The sequence below is a fragment of the Mauremys reevesii genome, linkage group 2 (genome assembly GCF_016161935.1).
Source record: "Mauremys reevesii isolate NIE-2019 linkage group 2, ASM1616193v1, whole genome shotgun sequence".
NCBI classification, from domain to species: domain Eukaryota; kingdom Metazoa; phylum Chordata; order Testudines; family Geoemydidae; genus Mauremys; species Mauremys reevesii.
Genome location: NC_052624.1, coordinates 42,288,394 through 42,316,231, shown reverse-complemented (window position 1 = coordinate 42,316,231; position 27,838 = coordinate 42,288,394). Strand labels below are relative to the sequence as shown.

Here is a 27,838-nt window from a genome sequence, read left to right as displayed (position 1 = left end):
GGTTGAAAGAACCCCAGGTAACACTAATCTATGCCAACTCGTAAGACTGATGGATGATTATTTAATGAGGAGCGAAAAAACAACTCAAACCCAACAAGAACTTCAGTCAATTGGAAACCAACTACTTTGTTAAAAATAAAATACAGTGTGTGTATATACACAAATAAATTGGTTTTTTATTGTCTGAAATTCACAATAAGGTACATGATGTATATAGATCTTGCCTAGAAGCTGGAGTTAAACACACTGCATCTTAGGACATAACCTATCTATCAGCTGTGATAAAAAGTGTTTTTTTTTTAGAAAAGCACGCCAGGATTATCTTTATTTTTCAGATTTACACATATGTTTTTGCATGTATATTTGATATACCAAAACTTGAACACATAACTTAGAATACAAGAATTAATTTCCATGAATAAAATCCTCATCAGTTTGCAAATTTATTCAAAAGTCATTGTTTTAAATAAAGCAGCATTAAAATCCGATAAATGGGGTTGAGGAGGAAGAGGAAAATAATGACCACAGAGAATTTGCATTTTGTCCTTCCCAAATATCTTTCAGGCCACTTGAATCTTTTTTCTCAGGACAACTTGTAAAACCCCCAAAATCTGAATTTATGTCACTTGTCTGAAATAATTCCACCAGAGTCTGCATTGGGGAGCAACATGCATTTTTCTTTTCTTCAATAACAGATACATCATCAGTTTGCTTTACACATAACTCCATAATCTGTTTCCGGTTTCCTCTTTTATTTTTTCCTAAGGAAAGTTTTACTTTTCTGTGCAGCTTTCCAGAAGGTGAGCTGGGTGCACTATTGACAGCCAATTCACTAGTTGCTTTGCTTGTAGAAAGACAATGTGGTAGCATCTCAGTCTTCAGAACTATATGGTGCTCTCTCTGTGGATCATTATCCATACCAAAATCTAATTGTTTTTTGTTAAATGCTGAACTGGCATCTGTTTTCTTCAAACATTTTGCTGGTAGAACAAATGAATCATTTAATTTTCGTTTTGGCTGTGAGGTATCTTTGTCTTTTTCATTACTATCAGTGGCTAGACCATGAGTATATAACTTTGTTTGCACTCCTTGTAAATTCTTTCTATTTAAATTTACTTCAGGTTCAAATACTTCATTACTAGAATGCCCATAAAATTCAGATAAGTTCTCGAGGTATGTTTTGTTGTCTTTCTGGGGAGGTAGCTGTATGAAGTTTGGCGATAAACCAGTCTCTTTTAGATTTAAAGCACAGGAACCTTCTATTTTACCATTTTCAGCATTACATCTGAATTTACTTACTACTTCGGAAGGAAATGATGGATGGCAAGGAAGAACAGAATATAGATGTTCAGAAATGGAGTTATGTTTTTGTACCGAACTCTGGGATACTTTTGTATGCTGATGGTCCTTTTTTAGTGCCTGCATTGTAGTATCTTTCCAAGAATAACACTTGAATGAAATGTGTTGTCTTTTTACTCGTTCTTTCAGCTCATCTGCTTTAGTTATGTTTCCAGTAACAGGAGAAAAGTATCCCATACTATATTTTGTCCTAAAATTAAACAGTTTACAACATTACAATCCAAAAGAAAAATTTGAAGGAAACAAAAGATATCAGATTACTTTAACAAAACTTAATCTGCTAAATTTATCGAGGCGAGTATTAAGATTGAGAAAACTGTCTTTATTCTTATAACAAACTTATTTGCGCTAATAAATGCTTATATTACCACAGGATCAGAAGGTACCATATACAAACTTCAATATTCAGAATGATTTCTGCAGCTTCTTAAATCATTTCTAAAATATTCAAAGAAAATGGCTTTGGGTTTAAACAAAACCAAATTCACAAATAGTAATCGGCATTTAAAAATGATCGTGTTAAAAAATGTGATGTAAAATGACAATACGCTCAAGGCACTTAAAATATTTTATAGTTTTTCAGTTTCATCAGATTTAGCTTTTCACCCTTAATAAGCATTTCCAAACCACAAAAGGAACAGGAGAAGGGGAGACACTAATGGACTGATCCTACTCTTGTTGAAGTCAATGAAAATTTTGCCATTGACTTCTACTGGGAAAAATTTGGTTTCCCCATGTCATTCCTCTCTATTATACTTTTAGGAAAGACAGAAAAAAGAGAAGAGGCTTTGTACGTCTCCTGAATCCTTGAGGGAACACAACAGAGCAATCTTTATTATTGCCACAGTTGTAATCAGTGAAGGTACTTGAGCTGGAGTCCTTTTATTTTAAGGGTATGTGTTCATGGACAAACATTCTTCTCAGATATGGAACCTATTCCAACTCTTTTCACTCAGACTTTGGCAAAGGGAGGTTGTGATAGGGGCGACTTTGGTGACGGGGGGCTGGGAATGGGGAGAAGAGGATTTTGATTTGAGTGCTGAGCTTTTTTGGAGTTATTATAGTTTAGCTGCTGATTTTAGTTGTATTTTTCTACATATCTGTCAAAGGAAAGAGTAACAGTTATGTGCCTTTTTTGTATAATTATAAACCTAAATAAAATAAATAAATATGATGGATAAACTGTTAACAAACCTTAATTATAATCTATGTTAACATGTACCACTGTAACAGTTCTCTTTTTTTCTAGAATACTTGACAAATATACCCCATGAAATAAGACAACTAAAGTACATCAGACTTACCTTTTCTTTTAAAACCAGGTCTCTTACGTGTAACATCAATAAGTTTCAGTGACCTATCTAAAACTGAAAACTATTAATTAGTTCTTTACCAGATTTATACTCCCAAAGCTACAACATCTTTAAATCTCTGTCTAGCTAACTAATTTATAGGGATTTTTAAAGTTAGTAAATGTGAATTACCTTTTCATTTTTTGTGTATCATCTCTGTACTCCACAAAGTCATAAACAAATTTGGATATTATATCATCCACAACTTGATAGTGGGTGCTCTGTGCAAAGTTTTGGTGCTGTTCACTTTCAAGATGCTGAAATAATAAAAAAATAAATAAATCATGAGACACATCCTGTACTACAGACATCTGTATAGAAATAAAATGCCGCCACTAAAAATAAAACAGTAGCTTCTTTCTGAAACAAGAAGTATACTGCTACAGGAAAATACAGTAACTCCTTGCTTAACATTGTAGTTATGTTCCTGAAAAATGCAATTAAGCAAAATGATGTTAAGCGAATCCAATTTCCCCATAATAATAAATGTAAATAGGGGGGAGGGGAGGACGGGGCTAGGTTCCAGGGAATTTTTTTTCACCAGACGAAAGACTATATATGTGCAATGATAATTGTGAAGCTTGGTTGAGGTGGTGAAGTCAGAGGGTGGAAGAGAGTGGGGTATTTCCCAGGGAATGCCTTACTGCTAAATGATGAACAAGCACTTGGCTGAGTCCTTAAGGGTTAACACGTTGTTAATGTAGCCTCACACTCTACAAGGCAGCACAAACAGAGGGAGGGGAGACAGCATGGCAGACAGAGACACAGAGAGAGATGTGCATTGCCCCTTCAAGTATGCTGACCGCACTCTAAGTACATTGCCTTTTTAAGCAAGTTGAGAGAGCAGCTGCTGCTAGCAAGTTTCCTCTGTCCTGAGCCCTGTCGTGTTCCCTCACTTCTCAATGGAGATGGGGTAAGCGGGTGACAGGACCATGGGGTGGGAGCACCCTGATATTAGCCCCCTACCCTCTGCACAGCAAGCAGAAGGCTCTTGGGAGCAGCTCCAAGGTAGAGGGCAGCTGAACTGCCGGCAATTGATAGCCTGCTGGGTGGAACTTAGGGGAGCGGGGAGCTGATGAGGGGCCACCAGTCCACCCTGGTTCCGAGCCCCCACCAGCTAGCTGCAATGGGCTGCTCTTTCTGCAAGCAGTGGACAAAGCAGGCAGCTGCCAAACAACATTATAAGAGAGCACTGCGCAACTTTAAACAAACACGTTCCCTAATTGATCAGCAACGTAACAATGAAACAACGTTAACCGGGACGACTTTAAGTGATGCGTTACTGTACTCTAATATTAATATATTTATACAGCACATACAAACAAGTTTAGCATAAGTGGAGGAGCAAGGTCATATGGATTTGGGTCCTTAGACTCCTATTCTAGACCAGCAAAAGTTAATTATACAGAATAGCACATTTCGAAAAAGTATATCTCTGATACTCCCCCCCACCACTATTAAGGGCTTGTCTACACTACTGTGCGGGGTCAATCTAAGATACACAACTTCAGTTACGTGAATAGCGTAGCTGAAGTCGACGTACTTAGATCTACTTACCGTGGTGTCTTTACTGCGGTAAGACAACAGCTGATGCTCTCCCATTGACTCCGCTTGCGCTTCTTGTTCTTGTGGAGTACTGGAGTTGACGGGAGAGTGCTCAGTGATCGATTTATCGCATCTATATTAGATGCAATAAATTGACCCCCCCCCAGATCGATTGCTGCCTGCCGATCCAGCATATAGTGTAGACAAGCCCTAATTCTGCAGGTCAGTCTAGATATTAATATACTAACATTTGGTGCAAAGGCATTCATTCACTCCCATACTGGCTAAAATAAAGTTGTTTCAAATACTCAATGTGCATAAATGGGCAATTTAAAAGAGCAAGTGTTCCTAAACTCTTATTGACTATGTTTCTGAGATGTAACTATAAGTAATATTAGCGACCCTTTGTGTAGTCAGCAATACAGCACTAAATTCCACTAGAGAGAAGATTTCTGTTTTTGTTGTTTGTTTTTTTTAAAAGAACTTTTGAGTATATCGTTAAGTCAATTAATATCTATTAGGCAGAAAAATACTTGTTGATGCCACATTTCTAAGCACCGTATAACAGACTGGGTTGAGTGTTCAATCTATGTTACACTTACAGTTTGCAGATCGTCATATTTCTTCATACAACATTCACAATACCCTTTCTTTTTCTTATCCTTTAGAGGAAGTTGAACTGGACCACCACAGTCTTTGTCACTATTTGTTTTGTTTCTGTTAGCAAAAAAAAAAAAAAAGTTGAATGTAAAGAGTCAGTTATCTGTCCATATGAAGTTGCGCCTTTAAACTTGCTAACTATAAAACGGTAAAAATGTTACGAGAACCAAACATTTTAGAACATCAATCAAATCAGAGTGAACAAAGATTTATTTCAGAGGACAGAATACTGGACTAGGACTCAGGAAACCTGGTTTCTATTCCAGGCTCTGGCACTGTCCAAGGTCACCCAGCAGGCCAAGTCCCTTTGCTTCCCTATGCCTCAGATCCCCCATCTGTGAAGTGGGGACAATGATAGTTACCTCCTTTTGTAAAACACTTTGAGATCTACTGATGAGTGCTATATGAGTTAGGTATTAACAGTTGAAGGTGTAAAATGCCCCTGATGCTTCGCATATTAAACCCCAGAGGGTTGCTTTCAGCAACTGTTCCTCTACTTCCAGAGCCCTCACCTGTGGAGTCCTACAAGGCACAGTTCTCTACTCCACATTCTTCAACAGCTACATGAACATGTTGGGAAGTGGGTGTGACAAGAATGCCGTACCAGCAGTATGCCAATGGCACCCAGCCCCACATCTCCTTTACATCAAATGAGCAGTACCATCTCCCTGTCTAGCCAAAATCAGCATCTTCCTATTGACTCAGACTTGGTAACAGTAATCCACACACGTGACCTCTAGGCTTGATTACTGAAACTCATTATATGAAAGAGTGAAGCCACATGACCTGAAAAAGCTCCGACTGGTACAAAAGGTAGCAATACTTCTGCTTAGCACAACAGGTTGCCTTGAGTATATAACCTTAGAACTCTACTTTCTGCATTGGTTCTCCACTGAATACAGAGTGCAATTCAATTCTCTTCCCGATGTTCAAATTCCACAGGACTGGATCTAGCTACCAGAGGTATTATCTCTAAAATCATTATCTTTTTACCATATATCTGTTCTACTGGAACCATGGAATTGTCGAACAACTGAGGAAAGTTTGTGAGCATGGTAAACAGAACTTTCATATGACCAGGACCAAGACTGTGGAACTCAATATTTGAAGAAAGAAGAATGACCACAGGCCTTACTGCATTCAGAACTAAGTGTTTCTGACAACTTTCCTGCAACAAATTCTTCTCTTTCAGATTTACAAACGAAAAAAAACAATTTCTCCTTCAGGCTGTGAATGGAGAGATATCATTATTTCTAATTTAATTATTAGTTAGGAACTCAGATGGGACAAGGACCAAATAAATAGATTAAGGGCTTATCTACACTTACAGTGCTGCAGCTGTCACCCTCCCGTCGACATAGCGCTGTCTACACCAGGGGTTAGGTTGGTATAACTATATTGCTCAGGGGTGTGAATTTTCCACACCTCTGAGCAACATAGATATACAAACATACGTTCCTAGTGTAGACTAAGTCAAAATTAAGCAGAAGAGCATAATTCCAGAGGTTTATATCTATCAGAGGATACCTTTCTTGCCCACCCCAATTCCTGACAAAACAAATAAAAAAATAAAAAGCACACTACACTCTTTTTTTTTTTTTTTTTAGGAGAAATATTAAGTCCAGGAGGGTGCCTTCCAACCACCTCACCTCTATACTCTTAGTGCTAACTTAGGTGACAGGTGCACTACCAGAAATCCCTACAATGCCCTGAAAGTTTCTGCTGCGTTGCATTTGCCTCATTTTTCACAAAGCCATAGGCACTACAATCAAAGCAGATAGGAAGCAGGAGATTGCTGCCATGGCAGCATCAACAGAGAGAACCACTAGCAGTGTAGTATATTGAGAGTAGTATAAAGGACTGGGGCAGTGCAGAAGCTATTATGTATTAAGATGATAAACATAACTGACTGACAATTCAGATGATTTTTGACTGTGCTCTTAATTTTAGAACAGGTAGTGATAGGTGCACTATTTAAATTTCAACCCAAAAGGACAAGGTGAGAAAGTTATGAGAAGCAGAAAAGAGTTTTAGAATGAAGTTATCATCTTAGCCCACTATCTCTAGAATTCACTACAGTGAATGCTGTAACATCAGTTTTAGAAGTCAAAGCCATAAAGCAGTTCCAGCGGACTAAATGACTGGTTGGAAGGAGTTCAGGGTCAGAATCAGAGCCTGATACTTCAGAAAGCACCCCATTAGACACTTAATTAGATAAAAATCACCCATGTAATTTGCCAAAAAGCATAACTTTGAACAGCAGTGTTCAAAGTGCAGCCTGAGTGCCAAATACAGCACATGACCATTTAAGTGCAGGGTAAGAACAAAGCTGATCAACTGCATATTCTTATTGCCTGTATACTCATACAGTAAGTACTCACCATTCACCTCTCAAGGAAGATATAAGTTCAAGCAATATTAGGGTATGGAACATTTTGTTTTATTTAAGTTTATTTAAATTAAGTTTACATGTAAATGAAGTGCATTCTTCACCATCATGTAGTTTGACTTAGGACGATAGTTTTAAACAAATTTAGTTAACCTTCAGCTTTTTATTGGCAAGTTAAAGTGAACAGCTCTAGAGGCAAGATAATTCATTTGGTGCTGTACTTACTGGAGGGCATCCAGGAGGAGGACAGAGGCAAGGTATCAGCAGTGGAAAGGAGGAAAGAGAAGAAGTGTCACAGCCTACACTGACCCACAGCAATATGTTTATGATGCCTGCATTTATACGTCCAAAAAAAAAAAAAAAAAAAGGACAAAAAGAAAGGATAAAGGAGGGAGAAAGAAAAACGGACAAAATTACCAGTAGATTCAACAAATGAGACACTGGTATTGGTATAGAGCCCCATGTAAACTAATACTAAGAGAGTCAATTTCTTAGAGACTGAAGAAGAAATTTCCATATTTTTTCTCAACAAACCTTTGTTTAGACTGAGTTTGCTTTTGGCCACTAGCATTCTTCTTATCTACATCAAATGGACTATAAGGTTTTGGAGCAGAATAGTTGAGAACAGGAAAGCTGGATAATTGCAGATAAAATGGTCTGTAACGGCTGTAATAAACAAGAAAATAGTTGTATTAGAATAATCAAACCTGAAATACAGACAATAAAACAGCTATTTAGAGCAAATTAAATACACCCTTATATTCAGAACCAAAATTTTCTCTCTCTTTCTTTCTGGCAGCTCATATACATGCAATTTATTATTACCTCCTATGAATATCAAGCAGTTAGCTATCAGACAAGATTATAAAATATTTTCCTTCTTCCTTCCTTCAACTTGCTGCTTTTTTCAAATCATAAGATTTGCTTCTGGTGGCTATAGCTGTATTATGCATAACATCATATTGATGGCTTTTGTTCCTCTTCTGCATGCAATCTGGGAGCTTTCTAGAGTAGACTGCAAAGCTAAGAACTGCTCAGGTAAATAGTGTATTCATGTCCCTGATAGCACTTCCGAACATAAACCCATCAATTTGATATCTTTTGCACATTTTACAGTTTATTAACTAGAAAAAAAAAATCAACTCCAAGGAGGGAGAAAGATCAGTGAATGTGTATGTATGCAAAATACTTTCATAAACAACTTAAGGAATTATTGCTGCACAGAACTGTACCTGAAGCTACTGGATCTAGAAAGGTTGCCTAATCTGTAAGTACATTCAAATATATTTAAAATATGTGAGCAGTGAAGTTCTTCATTAAATAGGAATTCTGGTATTTGGCTTTAGCTCAATTTTTCAAATCCCTAATAAAAGCTGAATGGTCTGAAGAAACCTGTTGCCCCCCACCCAGCTACTGGCAGCATTCCACGCTCAGCTGCTTGGTCTCCCTTTCTCTTTATGAACAGATATTTGTAAATTATGTAAAACAGACAGAAGTGTGTTAGGTGCTTTACATATATTGTGAGGTCAATGCCTCAAAAATAGCAGTCTAAAGGGCAAACCCATGCTTATTTGTGCTTTTCCTTTCTTCTATTCAGATTCTTATGCTGCATCTATAACCTTGTCTATTTGCCAATCCCTGCCATGTTTATTTGCCTAATTCATGTCAACCTCCGTCCCCCTTTCACTAGTTATAAATCCCTACCACAATTATGGGAGCCTTCTGATGCATACTATAAAATTATGAGGGCTCAGAAAAAAATCTTCAGATGTGTGACTAGCCAGTGAGTCTGGAGTTAGCAAGGCCCAGCATAAAATGGAAGCTAATTACAAATTGAGATGGGAAATAAATTACAGCACAACTGCATTTATGTTTTCAGACTTGACTAAGCTCACATTTTCTTGTTGAGCTTTCTTGTTTCTTGCCAACTCTCACATTTTTGACTGAGACTAAGACTATGTCTACACTACAGTCTATGTTGGCAAAACTTATGTAGCTCAGGGGTGTGAATAGTCCTCCCCCCCCTCGAGCAACATAAGTCACACCAACATAAGTGTTCATGTGCACAGTGATCTGAGAGCGGGAGAGCTTCTCCAGTTGACATAGCTTATGTCACTCACAGAGGTGACATAGAGCTTCTTCACCACATGCGCTGCAGCTGCAGGATTTGAACCGAAATCAGCTCTCAGAGACAATCTGGTCCACAATAGTCACATTTGGAAAATTTTATAGTTTTTCTTTTAAAATTGGAGTTTGGTACATTTTAATATTTCAACTGTATGAAGGATGGGGCCCCAAATCCTCTGATGTGCCAAACTCATATCTGCCATAGCTGAGGAAAGGAAGGAAAGTTAGTTCCAAGTAACCTTTCAGTTTCCCTGGTGCAGAGCTGGCTAGGGGCCATAACAGCTACCAGCATAACTGAAAGCAATCTAAGGACTTCTTTAAAGTTATACTTGCTGCAGCAGTCCCTATGAGACTTCTGTGCCAGCCAAGGACCAGGCAGCATGCCATGTGCTCTGGCACAATCCCTATGTTGATGGAGAGAAAATCCTTCATTGCCTCTTTAAGATCACTTTCTGGGTACATCTGGCGCCTGAGGCAGTGCAAAGCCAGAGCTGAGGGGCTATCCCAAGGAACGTATCTCCTCTTGACAATTTCAACTGTTATTTAGAATAGTTATGGTAGAAAAGCATCAGTGTCAGGTTCTCAATTGTTTAAGAAAAACAAGACATACTTTCCAAGAGTCCTTTTTAGTTACTGCAACAACCAGAAAAAACGCTGACATGCTCAGGCCAGTGAGCTAGTTGTTACGTACTGTCATCTAAGGGGTCTCATACCACATCTCACTGGCCTCCACATATTTGGAGTCACCTAATTTCTCCCTGTTCTGCTGCCATTCCTACTCTGTGGTCTGATCTACACTACAAAGTTAGGTTGACATAAGTTGACTTGTTTCAACATAGTTTTACATGCATACACACCTTAATTTGTCTCCCACCAATGTAAACACCCCGTTCCATTGACACAATAAGACCATCTCCCGGAACAATGCATAGTCACAATCAACCTATTTCTGTCAATGGAGTGCAGGCGACGCTAAACCTGGGGCAGGACAGGGATGAGCAGCAAAGCTGGGTGAAAGCCAAGCAACTCTGGCAAACATATCAAAAGGCGATGGAGGGCAACAACAACATCCCCTTTCTCCCTATTTGAAAATGGTGCCCATCTGATTCACGTGTTTAGAGAAAAAAGCACCACCTTTTCATTCTTCACTTGTAAAATTTTAGAAAATAAACTCAGAAAAATCAGTCTAAATTACACAATCCACATCACTGTCCTGTGCTCAGATAGAGTTAGAAGGAGGTAGAGGTGGCTTCTTAGGCTAGGCAGGGGGTCCACAATTCTCCCTATGCAGAGTACTTTGTTTATCTGAAGAGGAATGTCCCTTTTATCCTCTTGAATAATCTTGATGAAACTTTAATGGAGATGCTCTGCAATCCTCTCCAAAACATATATAGGGCTGGTGGCCTTGGTAATGTCTCCTATTGCAGGAGAAGAAACAAGCCACTTTGTGATGAGTTCTGCTGACACCATTGCCGCAAACCAGCATATAGACCCAAGTGGCCTCAGGCACCAGCAGCAGCTGCGTTCTCTGTGCCTTTGTCACCCTGGAGCAGGGGTGGGCAAACTTTTTGGCCCGAGGGCCACATCTGGGTATGGAAATTGTATGGTGGGCCATGAATGCTCACAAAATTGGAGGTTGGGTGAAGGCTCTGGCTGGGGGTGTAGGCTCTGGGGTGGGGCCAGAAATGAGGAGTTCAGGGTGTGGGAGGGGGCGCTGGGCTGGGGCAGGAGTTTGGGGTGCAGGACGGTGCTCCGAGCTGGGATCAAGGGGTTTGGGAGGGGCTATAGGGTGCAGGCTCCAGGCGGCCTCAAGCAGCCCCCAGAAGCAGCAGGTCCCACCTCCAGCTCTTATGTGGCAGCGTGGCCAGGTGGGCTATAGTCTGCACGCTGCCCCGTCCGCAGGCGCCGCCCCTGCAACTCCCATTGGCCGCAGTTCCCAGTCAACGGGAGCTGTGGGGGTGACACTTGGGACAGGGCAGCACGCGAAGCCCCTTGGCTTCCCCTAAACGTAGGAGCCGGAAGGGGGACATGTCACTACTTCAGGGAGCTGCAGCACACGCATGTGGAGCAGCCCCCAATCCCGCTCCCAGGCTGGAGCGCGGGAGCAAGGCAAGCCCCAGACCTCGCTCCCCAGCAGGAGCTCAAGGGCCGGATGTGGCCTGCAGGTCACAGTTTGCCCACCCTTGCCCTAGAGCACGGGGTATCAGCCAAAATCACCATTGCCTGTGAAAACATTGGCAAGATTCACTCAAACTTGCACTTTCCCTATACTCAGACCCAAGGGCGCCCAACATCTAAACCAGGGATGGGGAACCTATGGTCTGCAGACCAGATCTGGCCCACGGCTTCAATTCATTTGGCCTGCGGCAAGTCTCCGTGCCGCAGGCTGAAAGCCCCAAGCCTCAGTGTCCCCCTATGGGGCTGGAGCCGCGAGCGCCGGCTCGCCAGCAGCATGTCCCTGTGCCCCTCGGCAAAGAGGTGATCAGGGAAGCTCCACATGCTGCACCTGCCCCCAGTGCCAGCTCCCAATGGCCAATGAGAGCAGCGGGGCCGGGTAGTGCACACGGTGAAGAGCCACCTGGCCCCTCTGACTAGGGCCTGACCACTAGACATGCCGGCTGCTTCCGGAAACAGTGAGGTAAGCGCTGCTTGGCCGGAATCCGCACCCCGAATCTCTGCCGTACTCCAACTCCCTGCCCCCTCCAGAGCCCCTAACCCCAGCCAGAGCCCTCACCCCAAGCTCCCCACCGCACCCTGAATCCCTCATTTCTGGCCCTGCCCCGGAGCCTAGGGGAAGCCCCAAGCCTCTACCCTCCCCACACCCCGGGGCTTTGTGTGGCCCCTGACTGATTTTTCCTGTGAGTCAATGGCCCCTGACAGAAAAAAAGATTCCCCACCCCGGTCTAAAACTTCCATGCAACAGTTTCCCCCTCCCACTAGTCCATACTCACCTTGGCTTGAGCTGCAAAGCAATGCTGTAATGAGGTACTCCAAAGGAAAAGTGATAATTAACATTTCTTATTAAAGGTATTTATGGAAATAACATAAGGGAGTCTTAAGACTTCTTTTCCTTTTGTTACATCTGTAAATCTAATTATGTATCTATCTATTTTAATCAGCAACCTCTGGCATGGTATGCTTCAGAGGTGGTCCCTCCATGCCGGTTGAATATCTGACCTGGATCAGGCAAACAAGGCGGGACATATTCTGCAAGATCCTCCCGTTCTCTATAGCTGCTGACTGCGAGCACAATGACTGGAAGGACCAAACGACCAAGAGTAGTGTGAAGAACCAAGAATGGAGAGTGTGGCTGCTTGAGAGGCAAAGAGATTGAAAGTTACAACAGGAAGTGCACCGGAATATTCTGGTTTTGCTCAGGCAACAAACGCAGTCGTTGCAGATCCAGAACATTACTGAACTAAATGCCTGAAGACCTGGATACAACAACCATTCCAATCACTGGAAAACTCCATGGTCACTACTCCCTATGGCCTCCCAGCAGAACAGGTTGCAGCACGGCACAAACCCTTTCCATGCCAGGGAAAACAAAGAGAACTATGACTGCACCTACATTAATCTGATAACTACAGGATCAGCCACCAAGCATAGTGCACTACATGTTTTTAACACGAATAAAACATTGTAATACATCTTTAAAAACCAAGAAAATAATTAGCATACATTTTACATATTATTAAGCATGATCACGCTGATGGAATCCACAAAATCCTACCTCCATACTACAGCTTTGGCATGGGGGTGAACGGGGTTTGACAGCGGAGCGTATGTTCTGGCAAGTCTTACCAAGCCAAGAAGGTGTTGAGCTAGCATGCAGGGTAGTAGGGAGTCCAACTGTACCTCTATTACTCTAGGGCAACCTAGCCAAAGTTGAGGGGGTACTGCAGCTACACGGCACAAGGGCTGGCACCCCGAATGCACTGCTGTAAAATTCTCCTGCCAAACAAGCCACACAAAGCAGAATAAACCAGGAAACTGAGCAGAGACTCATGTGTCAGCCTGACCAACACTCACAACCCGGGGTAGCACAGGATGAAAAACAGAAAATGACTAAAAGACTAGTCCAACTATTTGTTGCAAGTCACAACACAAGAACACTATCATCTGATTTGTACATTGATACTTACATTGAAGTCACAAGATCAATAAAAGCAAATGTCATTGGGATACGCGAAACAAGAACCACCAAAGACCTCATTGCACGATGGAAAAGCGGAGAGCAAGTATTCCTAGGAAGATCATTAGACGACAGAGCAAGGACTGTAGGCATTGGATTCATTGTCAGGAAAGAAACAACTGCGACATCATATCACCCCAGATAGCAGTTCTCACACTTCAGATAAAATGAAGGAGAACAATTAAAATTATTCAGGTGTATGCTCCCACGCAGCAAGTGGAAGACGAAGAAATGGAACATTTCTACAAAGAGCTGGAGGAGGCAATGCAGAAAAGATCCACCTACACAATTATCCAAGAGAACTTCAATGCAATAGTAGGTGGAAAGGAGAGTGAGAAAGAAAAGTATGTGGGAAAATCGGGTAAAGGTGTAAGAAATGATTGCGGAGCACGTCTGTTTGCATTCGCAGAGGCAAACCATCTCCACATAATGAACACGATATTTAAAAAAGAACAGTGTCTTTTCAAAAAGAACAGTGTTGGTAGTGGACATGGAAAAGCCTGGATGGAATCACGCTGAATCAGATTGACTATGTAATGATGGTACCAGAAGAATCTTCAACAATGTAGTGACAATAGAAGAATGAATAATTTGCACAGGCTCAGAACATCGTACTTGCGCTCAAAACTATGCATTGACAATGCTTATGAAGACTGAGTGAAGAGAAGCCAGAAACCAAAGCAAAAATGGCACTTCAATGAAGAGACATTTGCACAGGTAGTAAGTGAAATGGACCTCGAGTATAAGGTCAACAAGGACATCGATGAGGACTATGAAGAGTTTATCTTGCAGATAATCTCAGCAGCTAAGAAGGCAAAGGCATTGAAAATGCTGGGACGCAAGCAGCAAGTGAGGAAACTGTAACTCTGATGGCGAGGAGAGCGTGCATGAAATCAGAAGGAAAAAGGGAGGAAGAATACAGAACACTGTGCAAAGAAATTTGTGTGAAGATCAAAGAAGATTACGAAGACTTTAGAAAGAAGAAATTGAGAGAGGCGGAGGAAAAGAACGGAAGTCCGAAGAAGCTAAAAAGGGATGTTAGGCTGAAACAGATTATGCCGGCAGTGCTGAAAGATGAAAATGGTGAAAGGACAGCCAAAAGGAGCAAGATGAACGAAATATGTACAAAATTCTACAATGATCTCTATTCCTCGCAGGTCAATGTCCAGCATACACCGTAAAGGCAGCAGGTTACAGAAGAAGTTCCCCACATTAGGTGGGAAGAAACTGAATACACAGTTCGTAAAATAAAAAGAGGGAAGAGTCCGGAGTGGACAATATTCGGCCAGAATATCTGAAAGCAGGGGAAGATACTCTCTTCAAAGCATTGGCGCAATGGTTCACCATCCACATCAATAGCAGGCGTGTTCCAGATGTATGGAAGAAATCAAAAACAATACTATTGATGAAGAAAGGCGATCCAGAAGAACTAAGCAACTACCATCCGATCATACTCCTCTCACAAGTGTATAAAGTCTTCACCCACGTCATACTCAATCGGATTAAGAAGGATCTTAAAATGCACGAAGCAGAGAACAAGCTGTTTTCCACTCAGGATATTCGACAATTGATCACATCCACTCAGTTCAGCAGCTCATCGAAAAATGCAAGGAATACAAAGTACCATTGTGCATTGCATTTGTCGTCTACAAAAAGACATTCGACTCAGTGGAGATTAACGCTGTACTCAATGTGCTCAATGAAACTGGAATCGATCCGAGGTACACTGACCTGCTGAAATTAATCGCAATTGCTTGACAGAGATAACATTATTCACTGTACCCTGCATTATTACTATATACAGAGGAGTCGGACAAGTTGACACAATCTCACCGAAGCTGTTTGCAGCAGTACCGGAGTCGCTGTTCAAGAAATTGTCCTGGGAAGAAGGAATCAGAAGTGATGGAGAACAGTTAACACATCTTCTCTTTGCTGATGACTGCATAATATTGGCAAAGGACACAGTAGAACTGGAGATCAACTTGCAGTAACTCCAAACACTTTCACATGATATTGGGTTGGAAGTGAACATGTCAAAGATGAAGTGGATGCGGAATGAGCATTGTGCAGAAGGAATCATCACTGTAAATGGGAAAGAAATCAAGGAGGTTGACAAATATATTTACCTGGATCAGCAAATGAGCAGAGACAACTCATTTGAAGGGGAATGCAGTAGGAGGTGAAAGGCAGGGTGGGCAAGCTTCAACAAAATAAAGATGTCTCTAATGGATAATGAACTGCCCATGAAGAAAATAAAGAACTGTTTAACTCCACTGTTCTGCCAGCAATGATATACGGAACAGACAGCTGGTCAATGACAAAAGTGGAGGAAGAAAAACTCGCTGTCACCCAGAAAGCAATGGAAAGGTGAATGTGTAAGATATTGCTCCGTGATCATATATTGAATGAGGAGATTAGAAGGTGTATAGAGGTGACCGATGTAGTGCAGGCAATGTATGATGCAAAGTGAAGATGCGTGGGTCATGTAGTCTGCAGGCACAACACCAGGTGGACAGCTCACATTACAGACTGGATACCCAGAGACCACAAACAACTGCTGGGCAGAACAAAAATACGCTGGACAAAACTCTTTGGCCAGAAATGGAAAGAATGTGCTCACAACAAAATAGAATGTGGCGTCGACTTGTGTTTGTGGAGGGATGGACGGAAGGACAAGCTAGACAAAGGTGATGATCACCCTGATTCAGTGGAGCCAAAATGCTTGTTTATTTGCACTTTAACTTTGTTTCCTGTTTATTTGCATGCAATACATTTTTTTTTTAAACTTAAGATCACTGAGATCCATTCTAGTCAGTAAACTATGCCAGCAATCTTTTGAACTAACAAAAGCACATTCAAAGTCATCGTGCACTTGCTGTGTCAGTGGTTGAAACTTTCTTCACTGCTCTTGAGTTGGCCAGCATACAGCTTCATGAGACAGGGAGCAAGGGGTAGGCTGGGTCCCCCAAAATCACTGTTGGCATTTCAACATCACCAGTGGGAATGTGCCAGTCAGGGAAGAATGTCCCATCTTGCAGCTTTTGGAAAAGTCCTGCGTTGAAAAGATATATGCACCATATATTTTCCCTGTCCAGCCCACACCGATGTCATTGAAGCGTTCCAGGTAATCCACTCCACCAGGGCTGGCATAATCATGGAAAAGTACCCCTTTTAGTTTATGTATTCATTGGCCAGGTAGGGTGCTGCCAGAAAAGGGATATGCAGCACCTTAGTTCAGGAACTCCATTGCTTCAAATCCACCTACTACTTCCTGCACATTGACAAGAGTCCCAGTCCTGTGCAGTGAGATATACTTATTGGCCTTGCACTCTTGGATGACAATGGACCCCACTGGATTTACCAACTCTGAACTGACTGGCCACTGATTGATAGAAATCTGATGTTGCAAACTTCCAGAGCGAAACTGCCTCTTGCTTTTCCACTGTCAATGCAACTCTCATTCTGGTATGTCTGCACTGGAGGGCTGGGGCAAGTCAGCACACAGATCCAGGAACATTGCTTATTGAATTCAAAAGTTCTGCAGCTACTGCTCATTATCCCAAATCTGCATTATGATATGATCCCAACATTCAGTGCTCGTTTCTCAGGCACAGAAGCACCATCCACCAGGTGGAGTTGCTCCATGAATGCCAGAAACAACCTGATATTTTTATTCTGTGTCCATCATTACCCATTCATCAACCTTGAACATTTCCTCTTCCTCACAATACCACCACTTATAGTAATATTAATTGAAGTTCCACAAATACAAAAGAATTGTGGATCCTCTAATTAGCAATGGTTATTAGAATTGTGCTGAGCTGTGCAGGGTCCAGGCTTCTACCAGAGAGATGGTAGAGATTGAAAAGGCCAGGCAGGATTTGGGAATTTTAAAAATGATGCAAAAATAATGGGACGGAAAAAGTTGCACGGGGGGAACTTGACCCCTAGTTCCCAGAAATCCCTGGGCAAATTGCTGGTATGCAGCTACACAGTGAAAATGTCCCACGAGGCATTGACCTGGTTGGTGGCACAGGACAATGGGATAACCTGTCCGGGGTAAACTGCATTTACTACTGATGCAACCACTTGTGATAAGAATGCGCAGTGCTGACACAAACAGCTATGTATGCACACCCAAGCGATATACAAAAGTTGGTGGAGGTAAGATGATGTAACTTATGTTGACCAAATTTTGTAATGTAGATACAGCCTGTGATGCATTATCACTAGTTCACTGAATAAACATGCACTTCCAATCAAAGACTTTGGGTTCTCCTGGAGGTTGATTATACCACCAAAGCCTCTTATCTGAAGTCAACAAGTCCAAGGAGCAGTAATCCAATCAGTCATCCAGAAAGACTATCATGTGTTTTCAAATGATTCAGTTTGTTGAGCATATTAGAGAGTAAAACAGCAACCCCTCCCATCCAGAAATAGCACTTACCAGGTTCTGTCTTCCACCTTCACAAATGGATTTTTCAGCCGACCTGCTCAACAGAAATAAATAAATAAATCACAATCTTTTGCCCCACCCAACAATAAACTTATTGTTTATTATAACAATAAATTACTTGTACAGACAGACATCCAGCTGATTTTTTTTAAATATATGCCCATAAACTTATCATTACCATGAGATATTTTTGTACACTTTTCTCAGGCCAACTAGATTAAGAGTATGCCAAGGATGCTTTCTCAGACAAACAATGCATTTTTCAGTATTGAGAAAACAAGACAACGTAGAAACCTCAACAAGTGTCAAAATACTTACTTTTTGATTTCTGACCACCACATCGTTTCCCCTAGTTAAAAGAAAAAAAAAGTTTGAATATTGTTTCTATTTAACTTCAACATTTAGTGGAAGATTTCTAAAACTGTGTGTGCACGTTTGTGTGAAATCATGATTAACTGATATGCAAATTAGGCACATGAATATTCTGAAAATCTGTCATGTCTATTTCTCAAAGAAATATTGCAGCTTTGCAAAATTCTGCTATTCAAGAGTAATTTTTTAACAAATGAATAAAATTTCAGTGTTTCCTCATAACCATAATGGTAAAAACCCATGTGAAAACTGGCTGATGGATATTCATTGTATTTTTGCAATACTGTTTTATTATAAATGGAGATAACAACAACAGGTAAAAATGCTGTTTAAAATTGTAGGAGGCAACTTTATTGGTTTCATAACATTTATGGCTCCTTGCATAAAAATGTTACTAATTTGTGTGATTAAAAGTGACATGGTTATTCCATGTTATTTTAGCAAATCAGGGCTATACTACAGGAAATATTTACGAATTTCAAAATATTAAGTCCTTGCATTTATTGGATAAAAACCAAATACTCAGATTCCCTAACATCTTCAAGTTGTAGCTCTACTTAAGACTACCTGGAATGTGGCAAGATACTGAGTCAACATTACATTTTGTATTACTGAAAAATATCAGGCCATTATGAGACCTGGAAAGGAAAACTGATACACTCATGAGATTCAGCAAAGGCTTCCAAGTGGCTCCAAAAAGTTAATTTGCACTGAATTCCAGGGCAGCATGTACAGTATTATCTGCTATTTACATACTACAGATCAGTTGGACTGGGCATCTATAAAAATTCACTGCCTTAATTAAAAATATAAAGCTACCAGCCAAACAACAGTTGCCTTAATAGAGTTACACAGATCATAAACCAGGAACTGGGGGACCAATAAATAGTTATATGCTGGCTCTACACCACACTTGGAGTAACTTGAAGACACTGTACTCCAGTGAAAAGACTGGGAACCAGGAGACTTTTGCTATGCAATCTGGGAAGAGTCACACTTTGTAGGCCAAATTTTTCTACGTAGTATCATCACTTTGATCTTTACTGCTTATCTCGTCCTGGAAAGATAACCCAATTCAACTGGGATCCTTCAGTGGCATAAAAGTTGAGGGTCTTGCACATCCATAGCAGGGGAAAGATGGCCATGGTTGGTATACCCTTAAGGCATGACAATATCCCAATTTTCTGGCTTGTGGGACCCTTAGTAAACAGAGTAAGTTAGAGCAGTCCCCAGTCTACTCTAGCTTGGTGCACAGGGAATGGGCCTTTCAGAAACTTTACAGCTACTGGCTCCTAGCCCTCCTTTTTTCAGAGCGGTGAACTAGAGAGACTAAGGATATTAATAAAGAGATTAAGGATATTACAAATTTATCTTAAAAAAATGATGCTCGTCAAACATAGCAAGCATTTCCCTTCTGATTTTTAAACTGATTTGGTTTAAAAAAATTACTGAGGGCCCAAAAGAAATATCAGTTATCAGAAAATTAATACATAAACTCTTACTCATGAGTTTATTTAAATAAAATCAACCAGCATCTTGGGAAGAAATATTTAACTCACCTACAATATTTGTTTGTCATTGCTAATAATTATTTCATTAAGTTAGAAAGGACTCACTTACCACGTCTTTGACTGAAATGCTTGCTTTCTTGATCAGGTAGAGCTCCTTTTTCTTTTGCTCAAGATAATTTTTAATATCTTTCAAAAAAGGAGAGAATTGATATTTAGCCAAACTGCTTTTTTTAATGCTTGAAGTTATTTGTTGTTCTTAATAATACTTTTGAAAAATAGCAAATCTTGTCAGTGATTTAATTAAAATAAATTTCACGTTTTGATTAAAAGTTTATAAAACAAATATATTTACCATCAACATGAAGTATTTTCACTCCCCAACTCAAGGCATTGGATAGTATACTACCTGAAGGGATTAATTCCTGCAAACAGTAAGCATTATTAATATTTAATAAAAGCAATACCTTTAAAGATTTGATGTAAAGCAAGACATGATCTTTTTCCGCAGTTTCCTGCCAAAAGGATGACTTTCACTTGCGTCAACTGCCTTCACAATCATGTCACAGCATCTTTCCACCCAGAAGACATTTGGTTTCCATAAAGCCCATGTTGTTCACATTGTTATATGATTTATCAACTGGGAATCCTGAAACTGCTGAATTTATTCATATATATACACACAATGTCTATGTGTACTAACTACAGGAAATGCATAGACCTTGATAAAATATCAATTATTAGTCATAAACCTTTAAAAACAGATCTTCTCTCTTCTTCCTGAAGTCTCCAGGAAATAATGGAAAAACAGGTGAGTCTTGCAACAAGTCCTGAAGGTACAGTGTGCTGGTGACAAACAGCACAGCACATCTGGCTGTACTTCCCATCAGTGTATTTTCCCTTAGATCACTCTACTTCTGCTGATGTTCACTACCATTCAGAATAGCGAGAGAGTAATATTCTTTATTAAATCCAAATTTACGGACTGCTCAGCTTACCTGTTCTTTGATAGCTTTTTCAACTAAAGATTTTCCTCTACTCAAACGTACCTAAAATTAAAAGAAACTTTGCTTATTGTATGCAACACATTAGTGCTCATTTCAGACAGTGAAACATAAGGGGAGTTATCTTTTTATGTTAGAAATTAGCTTTTTGTACAAATTTAAGTTAAAGGTTGTGGTCAAATACCTCTATTAAACCAACAAAATACCGTATATTATAACCATCATGTGTTAATCTGCATTATTTAACATGCTATCATTTTCTATCAATTTTCATTCATCAATCAGATGCTGAAAATCAGCACTCTTTTTGCTGTTGGGATCTATATGGCTAAAAGCTCAGTATTTTCACTGTTAATGGTTTGCAATATTGAAAGACCACTTTCATGAGAATTACTAGCAATATGTTTTAAGGGACAAAATTTTGGCACAGGACCATCTCAACAGCCTGGGTGAAATTCTAGAGAAGGTATTGCCATATTAGCCCTCTACTGGCAAGGACTGATATCACTTTATGAACACTCATATATTTCAGATTCCAAAAATTCTAAGTCACCTCCAAGCAGGAGGGACACATAGCAAAGAATTAACCTCACCCTATAGGTCAAATATGATTTTGAAAATCCTGAATTTATGAATGTTTTCATGGCCACAGTTGTTCAGTGTTAGGACTGTGAAATTTCTTTGATTTCTGGATTTTTTTGGGAAGATCAATTACAGAAAATAAATCAGCAAATACTGAAAACACAAAAATGTGGTTAATCAGTGTTACCAGTTTTCATGTCCTCTATTAGAGCCAACAAAGTGTTGATAAAATAGTGAAAGTGGGTTGACTGTATCATACAAAATCTTTCCACTAGCAAAATCATGTAGTATGATGTTAAAAAGGCTCTACATATGTAGCTGCAATGCCTGGGTTTCTAAAGAATGTTGGCAAATGTCACTGCAGGTCTTGTTCACATTAGGGATCAAACTGTGTTCTGAACCATTTTAAATTACACTGTTTCAAAGTTGTTAATGATATTGCTGTTTAAGCAGTCTGCCACTCTATGCTAGAAAACAGTTTTCAAAAATTTGGTTTAAACGTGGTTGGCTTCAGTAAGGAAAGAGCCAATATTTGGCCTTTATTTTGGGGAAACACACTCTATCTTAGGCAGGTTAAGCCATATTCAACTATCAGAGTTAGTTTTAAACTGGTTCAAACTATGTTTGTTATGTTGAAACAAGTCAATCTCAGCTCCACAGTTTACACAGCCTTTAGAAAACAAAATAAGGGACGATCATATGAGCAGGTAGAGTAGGATGCACATGGATTTGCAACATTTTTAATCAAGAAACGTACTGTATCCACCATCTTAAATGAATTTCCATCATGTCGATCTCTTCTGCTACTGGGATGAGGTGAACTATTTCCGCCCGTATGTGCAGATCCTGGGCTTGGGACTGGAGAAATTTGTCCAAGAACCTGAGCAAATTTTGCTTCCTTTTTATTAGAAATCAGATAGCTGATATCTTTGCTAAGAAATCCCTCCACTCTCTAAATTTAAAAGAAAAAAAGTGAGTAATTATCTCAATCATATGCTCTTCAATTTATTTAACCAACCAAGAAACAATAAAATATCCTTACATTTCTTAACTGCAGTTTAGAAAATGCTGCATTAACAGCGAAATTAGTGGGTAGTACTGCTTATAATTAAGGGTGATGACCCTTCCCATTATAAAACACAGTTTTCAGTTGCTTGTAACTTTGACAAACTTTAATAATTCAGGCTGAAAATTTCCAAAATTGCTTGCCTCATGCTGAATTTCTCAAAACAATTGAACAGTTTCAAAGAATGAGGTTAAAGAAAAATAAGTTTTGCCCATGCAACTCCTTCTTGAGTAGTTCTAGCACCCTCTTGTTTTGGAGCAGGGACTTGACAGTTAGCCAGGGTGACCATTGTGTCTGGTATGTGCATTTTGCCATCCCCATGAAAATCTGCCCAAATTAGCTAAATTCTAAGATTCTGAACAATCACAGTTCACACATGCTCAGTAGAAACTTACCAAACTTTGGGACTAAATTCCCTGAAGATTTTGTCCTTAATAAACATGCTGCAGTCCAATGCTGCAGGGGGCTGGAGTAGGACTATCTCTGCAATTGCAGCTCTGGGCTACTATGGCCCAGGGGATGGTCCCCAAAACTTAAATGAGGGACCCTGCCTTTCCTGCACCTTAAATGCCCTCCCTGCTAACAGCCAGGCAGCATGGAGGAAAAAAGCTGCCTGATTTGAACGCAAGAGTCAGATTGGGGTGTGTCTAATTGGAGATTGGGACAAATAGCCTGAAGGGTTTTGGGGAGATTGGGATTGGAGGCTGGCAGGAGGAGAGGACTGGGAAACTGGGCCTGGGAGTTGGGTTGGAAGAGATAGAGACCAGCTGGGCATGGAGACTGGGAGCCAGGCTGGGAGCCAGGGAAGAATGGGCTGGGAAGGAGAATGAGATTGTCAAAGAGCCTGGATGGTGGGACTGTCTGGACAAGAGGACTGGGAACCAGTGGGGATGGGAAAGGATATAGAAGGAGGGCAATAAACTAAAATTCACGAAAGCCCTTGACCTGTCCCTGATTTTTACTAAAAATAACTGTGACAAAGTGGGTAGGGAGGAGGGTCAGGTACATGATTCCAGCACCACACAGCTGAAGAAATTCAGGATGTAACAAAATTAACAAGTCTCTATCTATCTTAATGTTTTTCTAAATCATCAGTTGCTGTGGTATCTAAGCACCATACATGGTATTTTGGAATTGCAAGAAGTTTCTGATGATGATACCAAAACCCTCATCAGTGGCTGTTTCAATGGAAAATATTTAAGGCTGGGACTGTATTATCTTTTCCAGGGAGTGCCCTATATGATGAAAATGACTATTTAAGGGGATTCCCTATAGTCAGGGAGAGACCAGGGAGTGAGTGGGCTGCCAGGGACACAGAGTGATAATAGAGGCTTTTGAGTGGATGATCCTGGCCTCTGGCTTATCTCCCAGGATCCATGCAGGGGCCAGGGGGATCTGCAGAGTTTGTGGATGAGCCCTGTGGCCTCTGTGACCAGGGCTGCTAACAGGGAGTTTCACAAGGGAGTTTGGAAGGGGGCAAGGTTCACTGGCCGTTCTTTAAAACCTGTAAACTAAACTATATTCAAAACTTCTTGATTTAAACAAAACCCTTTAACTTAGGTAGCTGTAGGAGAGAATGCAGGCAGAAGCCAGCAGCAGAGTGGGGCCTATCCAGTTTATTGCGCTGAGTGCAGCATGTATGATTACCTGTCCTGTGGGTGAGTGGCGTATGTGTGCATTTGATGCAAGGAGCTCCTGGCCCTCAGAGATAGCGTACGGGCTTTGGAAGCCAGGGTGGTGGAACTGGAGGAGGCAGAAAAGTATGTTGATGAGGCTTTCCAGGACACTGTAGAATTATCCCACCTCCGGTCAGTCAGCCCCTGCGCTTTTGAGGAGGATGAAAGGCCCAGGGAAGTAGACCAGTCAACAGGAGCAGAGGGAAACCGTCCCATAGTTGGGAGCCTCCTTCCAGATGGTGTTAGGGTATCCTCTCGCACTGAGGTTACCTCTTTGGGGGAGGGAACTCCAGTCACTAGGAAAAGGTAGGTGTTAGTAATGGGAGATTTGCTCATTAGAAACATAGATAGTTGGGTTTGTGATGACCGGGAGAATCGTATGGTGACTTGCCTGCCTGGTGCGAAGGTTGCGGATCTCTTGAGGCATCTAGATAGACTTATGTGTAGTGCTGGGGAGGAGCCAGTGGTCATGGTACATGTAGGTACCAATGACATAGGGAAGGGTAGGAGACGTCCTGGAGGCCAAATTTAGGCTGCTAAGGAAGAGACTGAAATCCAGGACCCCTATGGGGGCATTCTCAGAAATGCTCCCAGATCCACACGCAGGGCCAGGTAGGCAGGCAGAGCTTCAGCGTCTCAATGCGTGGATGAGATGATGGTGTAGAGAGGAGGGGTTTAAATTCATTAGGAACTGGGGAAACTTTTAGGATGGGGGGAACCTAAACAGGAGAGATGGGCTCCACCTAAACCAAAATGGAACCAGACTGCTGGCACTAAACATTAAAAAGGTTGTAGAGCAGTTTTTAAATTAAGAGATGGGGGAAAGACGACTGCTGCAGAGGAGCACGTGGATCGGACAGAGACTTCTCTTAGAGGAGAGACTATTGATAGAGATTCTCTAGGTTTTAATCAGAAGGAGAGGATGGAAGAGAATAATGTAAGGGCCAGATCAGACGAGAAACATTCACATAAAGAATAGGACACATCAGAAAAGGGCAGACAAATAAACAGTGACAAGCTCTTAAAGTGCCAGTAAATAAATGCTAGAAGTCTAAATAAGAAGATGGGTGAAGTAGAGTGCCTCGTGGTAAACGAGGATATTGATATAATAGGCATCACAGAAACCTGGTAGACTGAGGACAATCAATGGGACACAATCATTCCGGGGTACTAAACATATCGGAAGGACAGAACAGGTCGTGTGGGGGTGGGGTGGGGAGTGGCACTATATGTGAAAGAAAATTAGAATCAAATAAAGTAAAAATTTTAAGTGAATCCACATGTTCCATAGAATCTCTATGGATAGTAATTTCATGCTCTAATAAGAATATAACATTAGGGACCTATTATCGATAACCTGACCAGGACAGTGATAGTGACGATGAAATGCTAAGGGAAATTAGAGATGCTATCAAAATTAAGAACTCAATAACAGTGGGGGATTTCAATTATCCCTGGGAACATGTCACCTCAGGACAAAATGCAGACACAAAATTTCTCGATACTTTAAATGACTGCTTCTTGGTATAGGAACCGACAAGGGGAGAGGCAACTTTCCATTTAGTCCTGAGTGGAGCACAGGAGCTGGTCCAAGAAGTAATTATAACAGGACCGCTTGGATATAGTGACCGTAATAAAATAACACTTAAAATCCCTGTGGTGGGAAGAACACCTCAACAGCCCAACACTGTGGCATTTAATTTCAGAAAGGGGAACTATGCAAAAATGTGGGGGTTAGTTAAACAGAAATTAAATGGTACTTTGACTAAAGTGAAATCCCTGAAAGCTGCATGGACGCTTTTCAAAGACACCATAATAGAGGTCCAACTTAAATGTATACCCCAAATTAAAAAACCCAGTAAAAGAACTAAAAAAGAGCCACTGTGGCTTAACAACCACGTAAAAGAAGCAGTGAGAGATAAAAAGACTTACTTTAAAAAGTGGAAGTCAAATCCTAGTGAGGCAAATAGAAAGGAGCATAAACACTGCCAAATTAAGTGCAAGAGTGTAATAAGAAAAGCCATAGAGGAGTTTGTGGAACGGCTAGCCAAAAACTCCAAAGGTAATAACAAAATGTTTTTTAAGTATATCAGAAGCAGGAAGCCTGGTAAACAACCAGTGGGGCCCCCGGATGATCGAGATACAAAAGGAGCGCTTAAAGACGATAAAGTCATTGCGGAGAAACTAAATGGATTTTTTGCTTCAGTCTTCACTGCCGAGGATGTTAGGGAGATTCCCAAACCTGAGCTGGCTTTCGCAGGTGACAAATCTGAGGAATTGTCACAGATTGAGGTGTCACTAGAGGAGATTTTGGAATTAATTGATAAACTTAACAGTAACAAGTTACCGGGACCAGATGGCATTCACCCAAGTTCTGAAAGAACTCAAATGTGAAGTTGCGGAACTATTAACTATGGTTTGTAACCTGTCCTTTAAATCGGCTTCTATATCCAATGACTGGAAGATAGCTAATGTAACGCCAATATTTAAAAAGGGCTCTAGAGGTGATCCTGGCAATTACAGACCGGTAAGTCTAACATCAGTACTGGGCAAATTAGTTGAAACAACAGTAAAGAATAAAATTGTCAGACACATAGAATAACATAAATTGTTGGGCAAAAGTCAACATAGTTTCCGTAAAGGGAAATCGTGTCTTACTAATCTATTAGAGTTCTTTGAAGGGGTCAACAAACATGTGGAGAAGGGGGATCCAATGGACATAGTGTACTTAGATTTCCAGAAAGCCTTTGACAAGGTCCCTCACCAAAGGCTCTTAGGTAAATTAAGTTGTCATGGGATAAAAGGGAAGGTCCTTTCATGGACTGAGAACTGGTTAAAAGACAGGGAACAAAAGGCAGGAATAAATGGTAAATTCTCAGAATGGAGAGGAGTAACTAGTGGTGTTCCCCAAGGGTCAGTCCTAGGACCAATACTATTCAACTTATTCATAAATGATCTGGACAAAGGGGTAAAAAGTGAGGTGGCAAAAATTGCAGATGATACTACACTGCTCAAGATAGTTAAGACCAAAGCAGACTGTGAAGAACTTCAAAAAGATCACACAAAACTAAGTGATTGGGCAACAAAATGGCAAATGAAATTTAATGTGGATAAATGTAAAGTAATGCAAATTGGAAAAAATAACCCCAACTATACATACAATATGATGGGGGCTAATTTAGCTACAACGAATCAGGAAAAAGATCTTGGAGTCATCGTGGATAGTTCTCTGAAGATGTCCACGCAGTGTGCAGCGATGGTCAAAAAAGCAAACAGGATGTTAGGAATCATTAAAAAGGGGATAGAGAATAAGATGGAGAGTATCTTATTGCCCTTGTATAAATCCATGGTATGCTCACACCTTGAATACAGTATACAGATGTGTTCTCCTCATCTCAAAAAAAGATATACTGGCATTAGAAAAGGTTTAGAGAAGGGCAATTAAAATGATTAGGGGTTTGGAACGGGTCCCATATAAGGATAGATTAAAGAGGCTAGGACTTTTCAGGTTGGAAAAGAGGAGACTAAGGGGGGATATGATAGTGGT

At 40.7% G+C, this 27,838-nt stretch overlaps 1 protein-coding gene across 6 annotated transcripts in view; it reads right to left on the bottom strand.

Annotated features, from left to right (window-relative positions):
• Window positions 1-291: 291 nt before the first annotated feature.
• Window positions 292-27,838, bottom strand: part of DBF4 (DBF4 zinc finger) — a 40,096-nt gene continuing 12,549 nt past the window's right edge. For all 6 annotated transcript variants that reach the window (XM_039523527.1, XM_039523530.1, XM_039523525.1 and 3 more), the window contains exons 4-13: window positions 22,307-22,501; window positions 20,962-21,012; window positions 20,319-20,388; window positions 20,076-20,152; window positions 18,402-18,432; window positions 18,075-18,117; window positions 7,840-7,971; window positions 4,859-4,973; window positions 2,844-2,968; window positions 292-1,549 (exon numbers count right to left, since the gene is read on the bottom strand). In XM_039523527.1, the coding sequence (XP_039379461.1) occupies window positions 478-1,549; window positions 2,844-2,968; window positions 4,859-4,973; window positions 7,840-7,971; window positions 18,075-18,117; window positions 18,402-18,432; window positions 20,076-20,152; window positions 20,319-20,388; window positions 20,962-21,012; window positions 22,307-22,501 (1,911 nt within the window). In that variant the 3' untranslated portion in view covers window positions 292-477. The remainder of the gene's footprint in view (window positions 1,550-2,843; window positions 2,969-4,858; window positions 4,974-7,839; window positions 7,972-18,074; window positions 18,118-18,401; window positions 18,433-20,075; window positions 20,153-20,318; window positions 20,389-20,961; window positions 21,013-22,306; window positions 22,502-27,838) is intronic.